Source organism: Xenopus tropicalis, chromosome 5 (genome assembly GCF_000004195.4).
Source record: "Xenopus tropicalis strain Nigerian chromosome 5, UCB_Xtro_10.0, whole genome shotgun sequence".
Lineage (NCBI taxonomy): Eukaryota > Metazoa > Chordata > Amphibia > Anura > Pipidae > Xenopus > Xenopus tropicalis.
This window is the reverse complement of record NC_030681.2, coordinates 38,932,747-38,947,536: the sequence shown is the minus strand read 5'-3', so window position 1 is coordinate 38,947,536 and position 14,790 is coordinate 38,932,747. Positions and strand designations below refer to the sequence as shown.

General features: G+C 38.3%; 2 protein-coding genes across 3 annotated transcripts; one reads left to right on the top strand and one right to left on the bottom strand.

Annotated features, from left to right (window-relative positions):
- Positions 1-6,742: 6,742 nt before the first annotated feature.
- On the bottom strand, positions 6,743-9,043 carry uqcc2 (ubiquinol-cytochrome c reductase complex assembly factor 2). 2 transcript variants are annotated; one of them, XM_012963136.3, is made up of 2 exons: positions 8,954-9,043; positions 6,743-7,488 (listed from the first exon to the last, which is right to left on the bottom strand). In XM_012963136.3, the coding sequence occupies exon 2, from the start codon at positions 7,393-7,395 to the stop codon at positions 7,021-7,023; it is 375 nt and encodes a 124-aa protein (XP_012818590.1). In that variant the 5' UTR covers positions 7,396-7,488; positions 8,954-9,043; the 3' UTR covers positions 6,743-7,020. The 2 variants fall into 2 exon arrangements, with proteins under 2 accessions (XP_012818590.1, NP_001072250.1); NM_001078782.1 differs by lacking the exon at positions 8,954-9,043 and having other exon boundaries at positions 6,778-7,477.
- A 326-nt stretch (positions 9,044-9,369) lies between these two features.
- gins1 (GINS complex subunit 1 (Psf1 homolog)) lies at positions 9,370-14,539 on the top strand. Its single transcript, NM_001016164.2, is given in 7 exon segments — positions 9,370-9,468; positions 9,745-9,809; positions 11,357-11,455; positions 11,864-11,954; positions 13,335-13,451; positions 13,844-13,918; positions 14,347-14,539. Coding segments are annotated over 7 exon segments (591 nt in total). The 5' UTR covers positions 9,370-9,393; the 3' UTR covers positions 14,416-14,539.
- The last annotated feature ends 251 nt before the right edge of the window (positions 14,540-14,790 follow it).

The window sequence follows — 14,790 nt, the reverse complement described above, 5'->3', positions numbered from 1 at the left end:
AGAAAGTTCCGAATTACGGAAAGGCCATCTTCCATAGACTCTATTTTAATCAAATAATTCAAATTTTTAAAAATGATTTCCCTTTTCTCTGTAATAATAAAGCAGTGCCTTGTACTTTATCCCAACTAAGATATAATTACTCCTTATTGGAGGCAAAACAATTCTATTGGATTTAATTACTGTTTAAATAATGTTTTAAGCAGACTTTAGGTAGGAGATCCAAATTACGGAAAGACCCCTTATTTAGAAACCACCAGGACCCATGCATTCTGGATAATGGGTCCCATACCTGTACAGAAAATGGATAATCAGCATATTAACACCATGGGGCACATTTACAAAAGCACGAATGCTCGAGCGTTCATGCGAACGATGCGAGCGTATTTTTGCCGATTTTTTCGGGCGTCTGCACGACTTTTTCGTACGGCGCACGACTTTTTCGGACATTTGCACGAAATAATCTGAAAGGTTTTACCGCTGTTTACAATTGTTTGGTACGAAAATTTTGTGACTTTCGGATCGCCAATACGATATTATCGTGACTAATACGATTTTTTCGTAAGCATTTTCGTGATATTTGCGATCTTCCGAAATTTTCGTTTCCAATGCGATTTTTTCCCATTCGTGATTCGGATTCGTGGATTAGTAAATGTGCCCCCATATGTAGTAGTATAATGACTGCAGAAATGGCAAATGGGCGTTCCATTAACTCCAAACAATAAAGTAAGATGAATGCAGAAATGGATGGATTGAAAACTTCTTCTTTCCTGCTGCTCACACGCTGCTCGTCTTTCTCTCCCTCCCTCATCATTGCTCAAGTAAAGAAAATCCAAGATGGCCGTGCACACCCAGCGTGCAAAAATAAATTCCTCCCTGGCCACCAAAATGAATACTTCATGCCAATGTTATTAATAGGGATGAAAGAAAAAAAATATAGGAAGGCCGGAATTTATTTTACAGAATTGTTGCCAACCCTGCCCCTTACACATGTTTGCATCTGCATTTGCCTTGTGCTGCTACAAAATGCATTTTGCAGGGCTGCACTTATTGCATGTAAAACAAGTTGCAATCAGGGCAGCATCTCTAGCTGGATTTTCTAGACGTGTCCCTGAATTTCCAAGTGACCAGATCACCACGGGAGTCCACAGAAATTTTTTTTTAAGGGAGAGGCAAAGTCAGCAAGCAAAAACAACCTGTATTTCTAAGACTGAGCCTGTATACAAATAAGTAGGTGTCAAGTTTGCAGGAAACCAATTAATTGGCAAAACCCATAAAGCTGCTCACAACTTACATAAATGTATAACTGGGGGGTTTGTTTAAGCAGAGAGGGCAAACCATGAAAATCCGGCATGCGCTGTGAAAATTTTTCACCGCATGAACTTTGTAAATACACCCCTAAATACCACGGCCATTTTACCACAACATACCAGAGTATATACAGTATAGGTACAGGTACAACATTTTCCAATCAGGCTGCATTAGCCACAAGCAATGTTAAATATACCTTTAGGCAAAATTAGTCGTGACAAACTCATTCTTGCATTAAAATTCCCACAGCAACATGTCACACAAACTGCCTTCTCAGGTAGCCAGGGAATAAACTAGATCTGCTGCATGAACAATTAGATGCTCTATGCCAGCACCCCCCACTGAGCCCATTTCATTTTTCACTCTTGTTTGTTATATTATTGTCATATTAATTAATGTAAAGTGCTGCAGAACTTGCTGGCACTATTTACATAAATAAATGATGATGATGGTAATGATGAAATAAATGATATGCATTCGTGGGCACTGTCCTTACTGCCTGCACTATGGCACACATTAAAGACATGTCTGGCCTGCACCCCATAATGCCACACTGTGCACCATCATGCCAGACTATTTATACAGAGCTTTGTGATATCATGACTGGCACCCTAAACCCAGAACCAATGTCAAGATCCCGGTCTCAGCTCGCTCTTCTGCCTATAGCAACCGCCTTTGGCTTCGGGAGGAGCCCTCAGCTACTCAGATGCCACTAGGTCTTAATGCAAGAGGAACGGGACGAGGGTTCTGGGCAAGCAAAGGGGCCGAGTCGTAAGAAAGGGGAAGGCAGGCAGAAACACCAATGCAATGGGTACTAGCAGGAGTTTGGTGAGGTTGAATATGAGCAAGGTTGAATTGCAGGCAATGGTCAGTCCAGCCAGAGTTCAATCAAGGTCAAATAACATGCAGAGCTCGGTAGCAGAAGGCAATAACAAAACACACTCGGGAACTATGACTATAGACCTACAACGGGCACTGAATCACTGGGCAAAGGGGTTTTAACATTTGAATTTTCGTATAAAAGATGACATCACGCAGCGTGTAATCTTTTGGTGCCGATCCATTACTTATTGGCACGCCTACGCGCTGAGGAGATGGCACGTGCACGTGGCCGGTGCACACAGGATGATTGTGGGTGTCCCAGTGATGGCAGCAACAGCTGTCCCCACTGCTGCCCCATTAGACCACCAGGTTATCTCACAGGTGTACAATGCAGCCACTGCCCGGGGCAGAAGTGCTGCCTTAAAGAGCATGAAAAGAATGTGATTTTGCCCCCCTAATTACTCTTGCCTGTCTACCCAAAGGAATCATAAATTACCCTTTTGATTTCAGACATCCCTCTGCGGGGAAACATTTTCCAGGTCTATCAAGCCAATTATCACATAACATGGTCATGCCCTGCTATAGTTCCAGGGATATCCAAAGGAAAGCAAACATGAAGCCAACCAGGAGTTTGTCCTTCTAAAATTACCTGAAGTAACTCAATGCCCACATGCCATATCACCAACTGGCAGTGTGAATGTATATATTTCACAGGCAAAGTTACACCTTGGAAACACAGTTCATACCGACATGGAGCTACCAGTTAGTGGGTGATGAAACACCAAACCATGCTTACTTAAACTCTCATTCATTTTTTAGATAAAAGAAAAGAACATCTGACAATGTAAATTGTATATTTCTGTTATGTGTACATACAACAATATTTTTTTTACTATTTCATTTCTATAATGGGCACAGCAGTACTGGGCCTATTATCTCCAGAGATACTTATGGCCAATCAGGAGCCAGTTACAATACCTATACTGCTATACCTGTATGGGTTTAGATTTGTGCTTGCATGGCAAAGACATTCAGGATTATTTACTGTGCCACTTCCTCTTCTGGAATAGTGTGCCCCAGCCAAGAAACAGGACAAACAGAGAGTGTCATTGATGTTTAAACCCAAAACAATTCAGTAAGACAAGCCATCTAAATAAACTGCCATACCTACTACCTACATGTAAAAATGTCAATATGAAGGGGATACTCTCTTTGCATGGAACTACGGCTTATTTTACTGTATTGCAGAAGGTGTAGAGTATAAATATGACTCCAAGAACAAAGTAGCAGTATAATAAGCAATACAAGGACAGTGAATGCAATAGAGTACAGGATGGACTGCCCTGATATAAAGCGTTACAAACATCATGCTAGAGAATTACAGGCTGGATTGTAAATTCTAGTGCCTTGGAGAGCAAAGCTCTGTTTGTGCTATGTCACCTATTATGGCAGAAATGTGAATTTTGTTTGGAATGTGAATGAATACATACTGTAGGTCATTTCAGCCACTCAGTGAGTTTGCTGTTTTTTTAAATATGTAGTCATTGAGATAACACGTTAGTTCATACACACTAGAGGAATGCAGAAAATCAGGTGGAACAAGAATTTGTTGTCCAGGACTGCACGTTTCTCACCAGAAAATAGAAGTAGAATTATATAAACATATATAAATAATCATTTATAAATTAGTAATCAACACTATTAACCAGCAAAAATAGATCAGCAACCAACTGTTTAAAAAAAAAAAAAAATTAGGAAAATAAATAATGAATTTACATTTAAATCCAATACAAGCTAAAATTAACAAAATTTTGAAACAAATACTCTTACACAGTTTAATATACCTCCACTTAAATTGTAGAAGGTAATGAGGCAAGGTTTTTTGTTATTTTTGCACAAAGGTAGATGAAAAGAACAAGTTCAGGAGCTGCTGAATGTGCTGTAGGCAAGGTGCTTGTCTCTGAGGGGTGGAAGAGTTAGCAGAGACACCGTCGATAAGGTGATGTAAACAAGCACAACATAGAGAAAAGCTACAGTGCCTAGGGAACACCCAGAGACACAGTACGCAAGCTGTTCCCAATGCTCAGCTATTTGGAAATATGTTTTGTAAGATATAGCTGGAAGAACACTAATCAGTTTGAACTCAATTCTATGGATGAATCTGACATTTTTTAAATTTTAACTGTATATATTTCAAAAGTTTAGTAAATGTGCCATAAAAGTTAATCACAAACAATAAAATCAACCTGAACAAAATAAAACATAACACAGACTGCTGTTCATTATCATATGAATTAATCGATCCATATATACGGTAGGGTAGAAAAGAGTAGCCAGTTCTATGTTAAACTTTCATGTACACTTATGAGTCCAAAGTGAGTTATACTCCACTTGACAAAAGGCCTTTGGTAGCCTCAAACATTGTCTACTTAGCATCATAATAAATATGGGAGCACTCCGCAACTAGTAACCCATGTGTCAGGTAGTGATTCTATTTTTTTTTTTTTAGCAATCAACGTTTTTGGACTTAGGAGTAACCTTCATTTTGCCATGGACAGACTTCGGCTGGCACGTTCCTTTTCATTACCGCATTATGTCATCCACAGATTCCAGATATTGTTATATAATTTATATTTTCCACATGTTAAGCTTCAAAGTCTCTCTAGGATTAGAAGATTTTTCAAAGAAATTTCCCATTTCAAGGATAGCTGGTTTCCATGTCCTTGCAATGACTTGTTTAGCAACAGAAAAGATGTGGGTAATGTGTTTCCATACATATTTATGTCCTCCAGAAATTGTTTTTATTTAGGAGAGCCTCTGCTGAGTTTTTTCTCAGTGATAAGCTTGATGTTGACATAGCAATAAAAACACTGTTGGTAGGACAGGATTCTCACATTATCACTATAATGATTTATTTTTATATAACTAAATGTCAACTAAATGTTTGCAAAGGCATCATTGTGTTACAGCTAATAAGTAAGTATACTGCTACCAGTTTATTTGTTCAGTGGCATAACTTTTTTGAGGGGGGGGGGGCTGTCGTGGGTAATTATGCCACTGTCCAGGTTGGAAAAAAAAAATGAGCTACTGGCCTATGAAGGGAGGACAATTGCATAAGTAAAGATCTACTTTGTCCAGTCAGGGGTCCTTTCATTTGCTGACATAGAGATTGGTATTAGGAAGCGAACTAATGAAATACTTGTTAAAGAACTATTTGATTCTTTGTGTAAAAGGGATTTGCCTGGCTAAACTGAATCCAAATCCATAATATTAAGACCGCTAGACAACTAAAGGTGACAACTGTTTTACTGATTTTTATTTTATTATATGTAAACTAATCAAGCTTAGAATGATGTTGAGAAGATGTTACACACATGACTTGTTTTTACAAAAAAGAAAAAATAAAAGCTTGAAAACTTTAAAGGGACAATTAACTTGAGTCAGTTCTGACTCTCTGATTTATTCATCTGGAAAGTGTTTGTGATATTTTGTGGAAAGAGCCTTATGGACAGCAGAAAGAGACAACTGAAGACATGCTCACAGCAAGGATAATCGGCTGCATCAATATGAAGGAAAACTGGTTAGCCAGTCGATCTGAAGAGGTTTTTTTTTTTGTTTTTGTTTTTTTTTTTTTAAACACATCTGAAGCTCAATACCCCATCTGGTTATATTCAGTGTTTACACCGAGTGGGCTCTTGTATAACCATTGGTTGTGATGCTACTACCACAGATGGTGATCCCAGCACGTGAGTTAAGGTGACAACACATCAGGTCAGTGTTTCTTGTCCTGCTACAGTGACACCTACTGTCATATATTTTCCTAAAGAAACCATTCAGTATATATGTTTCTGTTCATTAACTGTTAGCAGCCACTTTGTGTGTGTGCAGTATTGTCACTAACACTACTAGGACCAACAGCAAAATATTTTAGGGCTCCCAAGAATTTGGCTGAAGGTGTTATTCACCTTTACATTAACTTTTAGTATGTTATAGAATACCCTACTCTTGGCAACTTTTTACCTGGTTTTCTTTTGTTCGTTTTTTTGGTCTGTGAGGCTACAGTTTTATTATTGTTAAATTACTTATTGTTACTTTCAATTCTTTCTATTCAGGACCTCTCAAATGCAAACCACTTTGTGGTTGCTAGGGTAAACTGCACCCTAGCAACCAGCTGCTGAAATTCAGCTGGAGAGTTGCTAACAAAAACCTAAAAATGAAATCCATATTCATATAAGACTATGTAAAATTGGTTTTCTACATGATACTGAGTGAACCTCCACTATAAGATGACCGACCTTCAGGATGTGAAAAATACTAGCAAAATATGGTTAATATTTCTATGAAGATAAGCTGTATGCAATATGCATGCATATGTTTATTACCGGTTTTGTCACTATACATGGTTTACTTAGGATGCAAAGAAGGCATGCTTTTTAGAGCTAACAATCTGATTTGGTCAATGTGTTGTAACTTGTATGTTTGCTATATTATATATACACCTTTCTATCGTACAGCACTTCAGAATATGTAAATAATAATCATAACAACAACAATTTTAATGTTACTGGCTGGTTAAATCAGGTAATTCGAGAATATAAAAATAAAAACCAGAATTGTTCAGGCTACTGTATTTTCAGAGGTTTTTTTTTTTTTGCAAACATTAAAATTTATTGGCAAACCACTGAAGACATTTCCAGATGTAACTTGTACATGTCAGTGCAAGTGAATTATCAAATTTAAGATAAACACACCAACAGCGTGACTCAAGGAAACTCCATGTACCATTCAATAACTTGAGTCAAACTTTAAAGTACCTAGGAAAGTGCCCTGTGTACTGGTAGATTATTTATATGTGGTAGAATGCATAAGGAAGAAGTTGGTTTGTTCTTTTCAGCTATTCTCCTCTGATGGTTTAACATTAAACTTATCTCGAAGTCTCTTCCACATTCCCTTTTTCATCTCTTCCATCTGCTTTAGGTTGTCAGATGCCAGAACCATTTTATATTCTTCTGCAGTGACCTCAGTGAAGCTTGTATCTTGGAGTCGAGGATACTTCTCTCTGTAGTAGTTTGTATTCATTCTGTTTAAACTAGCATACATTTCGTCACAGGCATCTGGATCATCCACCTGTGTGCTCTCGCCCTCACGAAAGGCTTGTGCTACCCGTTGTCTAATAAATGCACCTAAGTCCCGGCCAACTCTTGTCTCATCCACTGGCCATTCCTCACATAATTTCAAAAAACGACGGTACCGTAAAGACGCCATTTCCTTATTTTCTGTGACTTTTTATGGATATGAAAGCTGGATGATGGTACTGTTGCCTTTGAACTTTCAAATTAGTGTCGACTTTTGAGAATACTGCAGATGGGAAGGAAAACAAATTAATCCTCGACTAAATGAAGCCTTATCTACTAGAAGCACAAATGACCAAACTGAGGCTGTCCTATTTTGTACATACTTAGAGAAGATCCAGTTAAATGGAGGATTATTATGTTAGGAAAAAAATTAATTCAGAAAACAGGACCTTCTGGGAGACACACTTTCCATATGGACCCCAGTATTCAAAACCGACCTGACACTGTGTTTGTTATTACATGGAACTCGGTGATGGTACAGGTAATAATAACTACAGCTGATAGTTACTGAATTTGTCATTCGATATTTCTTCCACCTTCAAATTTGGCTACCACAAAAGAATCACAAATAAGAAAAAAAGTATTTAAAGGATGCATTTTATAGTATGTACCTGCTCCAGCAACGGACTCTAGTGGATTACAATAGTTATACAATAGATCAATAGTACAGAACCCCAGGGCAACACCTTATAATTACACACTTTAGTAACACAGCCATCAAACCTACAAAGGCTGTTGTTACATGAACATATAAACAGACATGGTTATACTCAATAGCTATATAAACATCACAGACATGACTGTGGTTAGACCAAGTGCAATTGAGATGCATATACCCAAATGTACATGATTATATTTGGCGGTTTCTTAAAATGACCAGGAAAAATGTCTGCCAGCAATATCAATAGAAAGCCAATCAGTGACACATAACTACCATTTTACCATTATCCCATTAAATACTATACAGTTGGGTGCCTTTTAAATAGTTTGAGAGATGTATCTGCTATCACTAGCAATTATTGTATTCTTTCACTTAATTTATTTTAAACTTTAAGCGTAATTTCACTTAAGTTTTGAGTGACCATTAAGCCATTGTGTGCCTGATATACCAAATGGCCCAGTGCTACCTGTGAGCAAACATTTACCTGTCATACATCTGGGATCACTACATATCGGTTATCCCATCTGCATGGCACCAGTGACTACATTAGGTATGCAAACCAGTCCAGTTGTGTAGGAAAATGGAGCAAGCCAGATGTGACCAGCAACTCACCCCAGACCAACACCTGAATCTGACTTGAGAGATCACATAGTTATCACACTGCTGGGCAGGGCCTCCTACGAATAGCCCTGCAACATGCATTTATTAAATGTTGAAGCTGCCTGGTACCCATACTGGAGTCTGTTCTGAGCTAAATGGGCTAAACCAAATGTTATCATAAAACAATATCACAGCACATTGCTTCAGGCAAAACCGACAATTGCCCTGTACAATCCTTGAGCTATTCCCTAATTAAATTCTTTTACAGCCTAAAAATACCTATATAAACTCTTATCCCTCCTTCCTCGGGGCCCCAAGCCCCTCATCTACATGTGTAGAAACATGTTGGAAGTCATAGTTAACATACAGAGCTTCAACACGTTCCCAATTCTTGATATAAGACTAAAGTTTCCGCAGAGCTGCTCACCTTCGGATCCTAGGACAGTAGCCACGCATTGAAACCTTCAGTCCGGTCACACGCCTTTACATAACAATTGTCTCCCTGCAGCATCCGTATACGGCCGCCTGTCCTCTCATTGGTAGAAAAAAATCTACCGCCAAAGCACGTAACCTTGACACCAACAGCTTCCACAGCCATATTAGCTTTGGGCAGCGAAAGAGAAAATCAAGTAGCAGAATCACTTCAAGTTAAGAAAACAGCAGTAATTAAGTGACAAGGCTAATGAAAATTGTAACGAAGAACAGCGCTATAAATGCCGTTTTAAAAATAAAACGGAACTTTTATTTGCCAGATTTAATGATGGCCGCCCGGTAGCGTTGTCGCTTCTTTTAGATCACTTGTTTTTTTTTTGGTCTTCTCAGTACCAGTGTGGTATATGGTGGCAGAGAGTGAGCAGTAAAGGGATCATGTTCTGTGAGAAAGCTATTGAGCTGATTCGAGAGTTGCACCGTGCTTCGGATGGGCAGCTTCCTGCCTTTAACGTGAGTGCCAGTGCGTGTATGAGAATATGCAGCTGGAGGGAACACAGGCGTTTGCCCGGTGCCCCTTGTATCAAAATTATAGGGCCCACTGGAGAAATAAAAAAGCTTTAAGGAGGATTTATAGTATATGTGTGTTTACATTTTTAGTCTTTTTCCCAATCCTATTTTATAGTTTTATTATCTTTTTCATGGCTAGTTTCTAGTAGATACTTCCAAGCCTGTTGCTTCACCTGAGCAAAATAATAACACATTTTTCTATACCTGCACGTTTTGTAGGAGGATGGAATCAGGCAGGTCCTTGAAGAGATGAAGGCTTTATATGAGCAGAACCAAGCTGATGTGTAAGTTGGTTTTCACTAGTAAAAGAGATTTAGTGTAGAGTCACTTATACAGTATCATCATTTATTTATACAGCGCTGCAAATTACGCAGCACTTCACAATAAATTTAAACAAACAAGGGTATACAGAGTAATAATAGAATTAGGAGGCCCTGCTTGCAACAGCTTACTATCAAAAGGGTTGAGGGTACATTGAAACAAAAGGAATGTGGATACAAATTGATTATTTATGATACATATATAAATGTCTGATCAGTTTAGATACATTTAGTATGCCTATATGGATTTTGAAGAGCAGAATCGGGGGGGGGGGGGTGCTGCCGCCTATAGTGGTATGGGCTACGGCCCCTAGTTCCAAGGGAAATCATACCTTAACTCCACAGTGTAAAATAATGTACTTGACTGATATGTGCGTTCTACCTTATGGGAACAGTTTGTTTTCCCTTTTTGATCACTATAATGCCCCCCTGCAAAAAGCAAGGCCCATACACGGTTTGTTGATATGAACCTGAGTGTTCTGCACAGAGCCCTGATCTCAACTGAACTAGGATGCATTGGAATACCGACTGCAAGCTAGGCCTGATCCCCAACATCAGTGGCGAACCTCACAAATGCTCTTGTGGCTGGATGGAAGCAAAGTCAAGCAGCAATGTTGCAAAATCTAGTGGAAAGGTTTCCCTGAAGTAGAGATGAACCCCTCCTGATGTCCTACCAAGGGTGGAAATAATATCTGAATTGTAGCAAAAATTGAATTTTCAGGCAGAATTCTAAGGCTCTTTGAAAGTTTACGGCAAAGCTAGTATTAGTTGGAATTAAAGCTAATTGTGTGCATTGTAAAACTTAATGGAAATAGCAAAGAGGACATGTTGTCACCTGAGCAATTTGCAGCATTGAGTAGAAGGGATAGCAAAACACTTGATATTGCTTCCACTTAATGTGAATGGAAATTTCCCAAGTCCTGGTGCAGTCAGTTGACTGGCTCCTTCCATATGAAAAGCTCTGTGCCACATCTCCGACCAACAAGTGTCACTTCTCTTCTCAGAAAGGTTAGAGGCTATTTCCATTCAAACTCTTTTAAAATTCCCTGCTGACAGAGCAAAATCACTCAGTGTGCCATTACTGTTTAATGTACAGTTTCACTAAATGCTGCACATGGTTTACAATGTTTCCATTTTCCCACGTTAGATGTGCTTTGTAAATAGGTTTTGGGGCTTGCAGCAAGCCCTAGGTTTTGCTGTTGAGCCATTTCCATGGAATGTAACAATACTGGTGGCTGTATTGAAGTATAAAGATCATGCTGTATGAAGAAGTAAAGAATATGCTGGTGTTTATGACTGATGCACCTAGCTATATGTTTGAAATAACAGCTGGTTGGAGACATAGAATCAGGTAGTTTTACTTATACCACTAGTTATCTTATTATTGACTTTTTAAAGCATAATTTTAAAAAATGAGTCACGTAATTAGTGCAGAGAGGGGAAGAGAGCACTGATATCACATTTAAAATTCTGTTCCAGAAGTGTTTTAATTTTTCTGTTCCACCCATTAGAAATGAAGCCAAGTCTGAAGGCCGTAGTGATTTAATACCAACAATTAAGTTCCGGCACTGCTGCCTCCTAAGAAATCGCCGCTGCATTGTTGCATATCTGTAAGTCTTTACTTCTTACTAAAACCTAATTGCTGCATAATCTCTAAGCAATGCAGGCTTATTCTGTGGTAGGGTGTAGTTCAGATACTGTGCATCCCATTGCCACTAGCCCTCATTTAGCTTTGATTCATGAGTGTAATTGCAATAATAATAGCAAATACATGGTTGCTATGGTTTTATGCCTTGCCGGCGATGACTGATGCTCCAAGCCTTGGTCTAAGCCAGCACTGTAACATGAATGTAAGCTGAATGTATACAGCACAGCTACATAGGTCGCTTTCAGGTGTTTGGGGCCACCCTGGGGCAGCACATCAAACAAAGCCATAATGGTTGTACCTTTGTAAGGGGAAGGGGTAGGTATTATAGTTAGTGTATGATTCTCTTTAACCAGTTTTTTGCAATCTACAGATATGACCGCTTGCTTCGGATACGTGCTCTGAGATGGGAGTATGGAAGTGTGCTTCCGAATGCCTTGAGGTTCCACATGTCTGCAGAAGAGGTTTATCCTTTTTCTTCTGTAGTGTTTATTAGGGCTAGGCTAAGCATGTGGAGGATCATCATCTTGATTGCTTTAAAGAGATACTGACACCAGAAATATTTTTTTTTACATTGGACATAAAATTGTCTTTGCATGCTATTTACAATTTTGCCATAAAAGTATTTGTCAGATTCTTTTACATTCCCTATCTGATCCCCCATGTTCCTCTATGAGGGGGCTGCCATATTTGTGCAGCAGGAGTCCGTTGACTAACAATTACATAATCTGCCCTATCAGCATTAAACGATCAACATGACCTATAGGTAACTTTTTATGTAGATTCATATTTTAAAAAGTAGTTTTTCCATGTCAGTATCACTTTAAGTGATCTATCCACCTACCCATCACAGATGCCATCTCCGTGCAGGGATGTCATTGGCAATATAGTGGGTATCAAATGTTTTCATTATTGGTATAGCTAGCAAGCTGCAATTTACACTTTATAAATACATTCTATCTAGTAGTTAAAGCAAAGAACAGCATTTTACTTATTTCATCTTATGTTGTAACAACAATGATATACAAAATATATGAATATAGTTTCCCTTACAAGATTCATGTTGAGGGTCCCTTGATATTACCTGTGAAACAGATAAAATATCAGTGAAGGTCTGGCATATTTACAGTTGGGCTTAGATCAATTTTCTATAATGCTTTCTATTCACCTCCTAATCTCCACCATTTAAATATTGATAAGTTGACATTATGACCAACCTCAACAAAATGTCCAGCCACAGCATGCTCTGTTCTCCTAGTATCTATAGCAGATGTAAGTCCTTTTATGAGATTACGGGTTAGTCCACAAATTCCCCTATAAGTTCCTATAGGAGTACAGATTCACTCATTTGTATGTTAGTGACAGCTGCATTTGAAACAGTCTTGCATATACTAATTTTGCTTTGTTTGACTTTTTTGCCCAGAATTCTTTTTTAGTTACTTTTTTTGTATGGAGATTCCAGAAAGATCGCTTATCCTGAAAACCGCAGGTCCCAAGCATTCTGGGTAACAGGTCCCATACCTGTATTTGCCATGTTTCTTAGTTTTGGAACACAAAAAATGAGTACTGGTTTAGTTACACAAGAAACATTCATTTGGCACACCACTTGGTTACTTTATCTGGTGCCCTTGTTACAGCTTGCCTGCTGGTGATTTTTAATTTCGAACATGTAATATCAAGAAAGGCTAGTACAGAATTAACAAATGGGTCGCAGAAAACCAGAGCAAATCCTGTACTGCTTTTCTTTGTATTACATTTACCTTATAGAGTAAAGCTTTTCCACAGAGCTCCAAATCACTAATTCATCTCTGATATTTTCTGTGTTTGGTGGATCCAATGTACAGATGGACTGGTTCAATCAATACAAAAGGTCTTTAGCCACATACATGAGATCTTTGGGTGGTGAAGAAGGCTTGGACATTACCCAAGACATGAAGCCTCCCAAAAGCTTATACATAGAGGTGAGTTTCAGTACATGGCCTTTGTTTGTTGTTTAGCTAGAGGAGGTCCTCAGTCTAGGTATCAGGGGTGAAGCATTTTAGCCTGTCTTTAAAGGTAGTATACCTTATAATAAGGGCTAAGTAAAAGTTGTACTTTTTATTATGCTTAGTAATATTTCCCAAGTTGCAACACAAACAGGTCTGGACTGGGATACAAAACAGGCCCTGGCATTTTAATATACAGAGGCCAAATAAATAGTGACTGTCTATGGCATGTTACAACAGCCCCTCTGGCATTTGCCAGAATCCACAAATTGCCAGTCTGGGCCTAAATATAAAAATAGTTGTGAGTACATAAACGTAACAGACTGGTTGGCAAGCATTCTGAGGACATGCCTTTTAACTCTTTATAGGTCCGTTGTTTAAGAGACTATGGTGAATTTGAAATTGACGACGGCACCACAATTCTACTAAAGAAAAACAGCCAGGTAACTAAAAATATTTTTTTTCTTTTACTTATTTAAAACACAATGGGTGTCGTTCAGTGTGTGTGTATGTATATATATATATATATATATATAACATTTCTAAATACATTCTCAACCATTTTTATTTGTAATCCTTGATAGCAAAAAAATTTTAACTTTACTGCTGATGTAGTTCAGCGCTAAAAATGCATTATGAAGAGAGGGAAGCTTGCCACAGATCGCAAGAGGAAACTTTCAGCGCGGTCTTTCCATTTCACCACTGATAAATATGATCCTTTTTTCCCCAATGCATTTTTTGCAATAGTTGCACTTAGATATCTACTGTAAGAAATGTGGTTCAAGAGATGCTGGATAAAATTATTTTTGTGTGAAATAGAGGATGGTTAATTATCTTCTTTACTTACAGCTTTTGGTTTGGTTTTTTTCAGCATTTTTTGCCACGATGGAAATGTGAGCAACTGATCCGACAAGGGGTTCTAGAGCACGTACTGTCTTAATCTGTATTTGCATTAAGGCACAAACTGCTTATGCAATGTTTCGAATATCTGTAAATATTTCAACCCTTAAAAATGTATTGTTTAAAAATATTTTATATTGCTTTAATAAAAAATTAGCATAAAATAATTGGGTGTTCATTTTTTTTTTTTGTACAGTAAATTGAGATAAATTAGATTAGGTAGTGTAGGCACACCGAATGCAAGCAATAAGACAGAAAGGTAGGCGTCCCTGCTCCCTAGATGAAAGGAAATTTAAAAAAAAAGGGGGGGGGGGGCAGCTACACTGGGCATTGAGTGGACCAGACCAGACAAATTCTGTAGGGGTTTGCTGAAGTAAAAAATCCAAAACCATTAAAAGACCAAGACAGATTAACT

Excerpts from the sequence above, each read along its gene's own strand:
- uqcc2 (XM_012963136.3), bottom strand. The coding sequence starts at position 7,395 with ATGGCGTCTTTACGGTACCGTCGTTTTTTGAAATTATGTGAGGAATGG.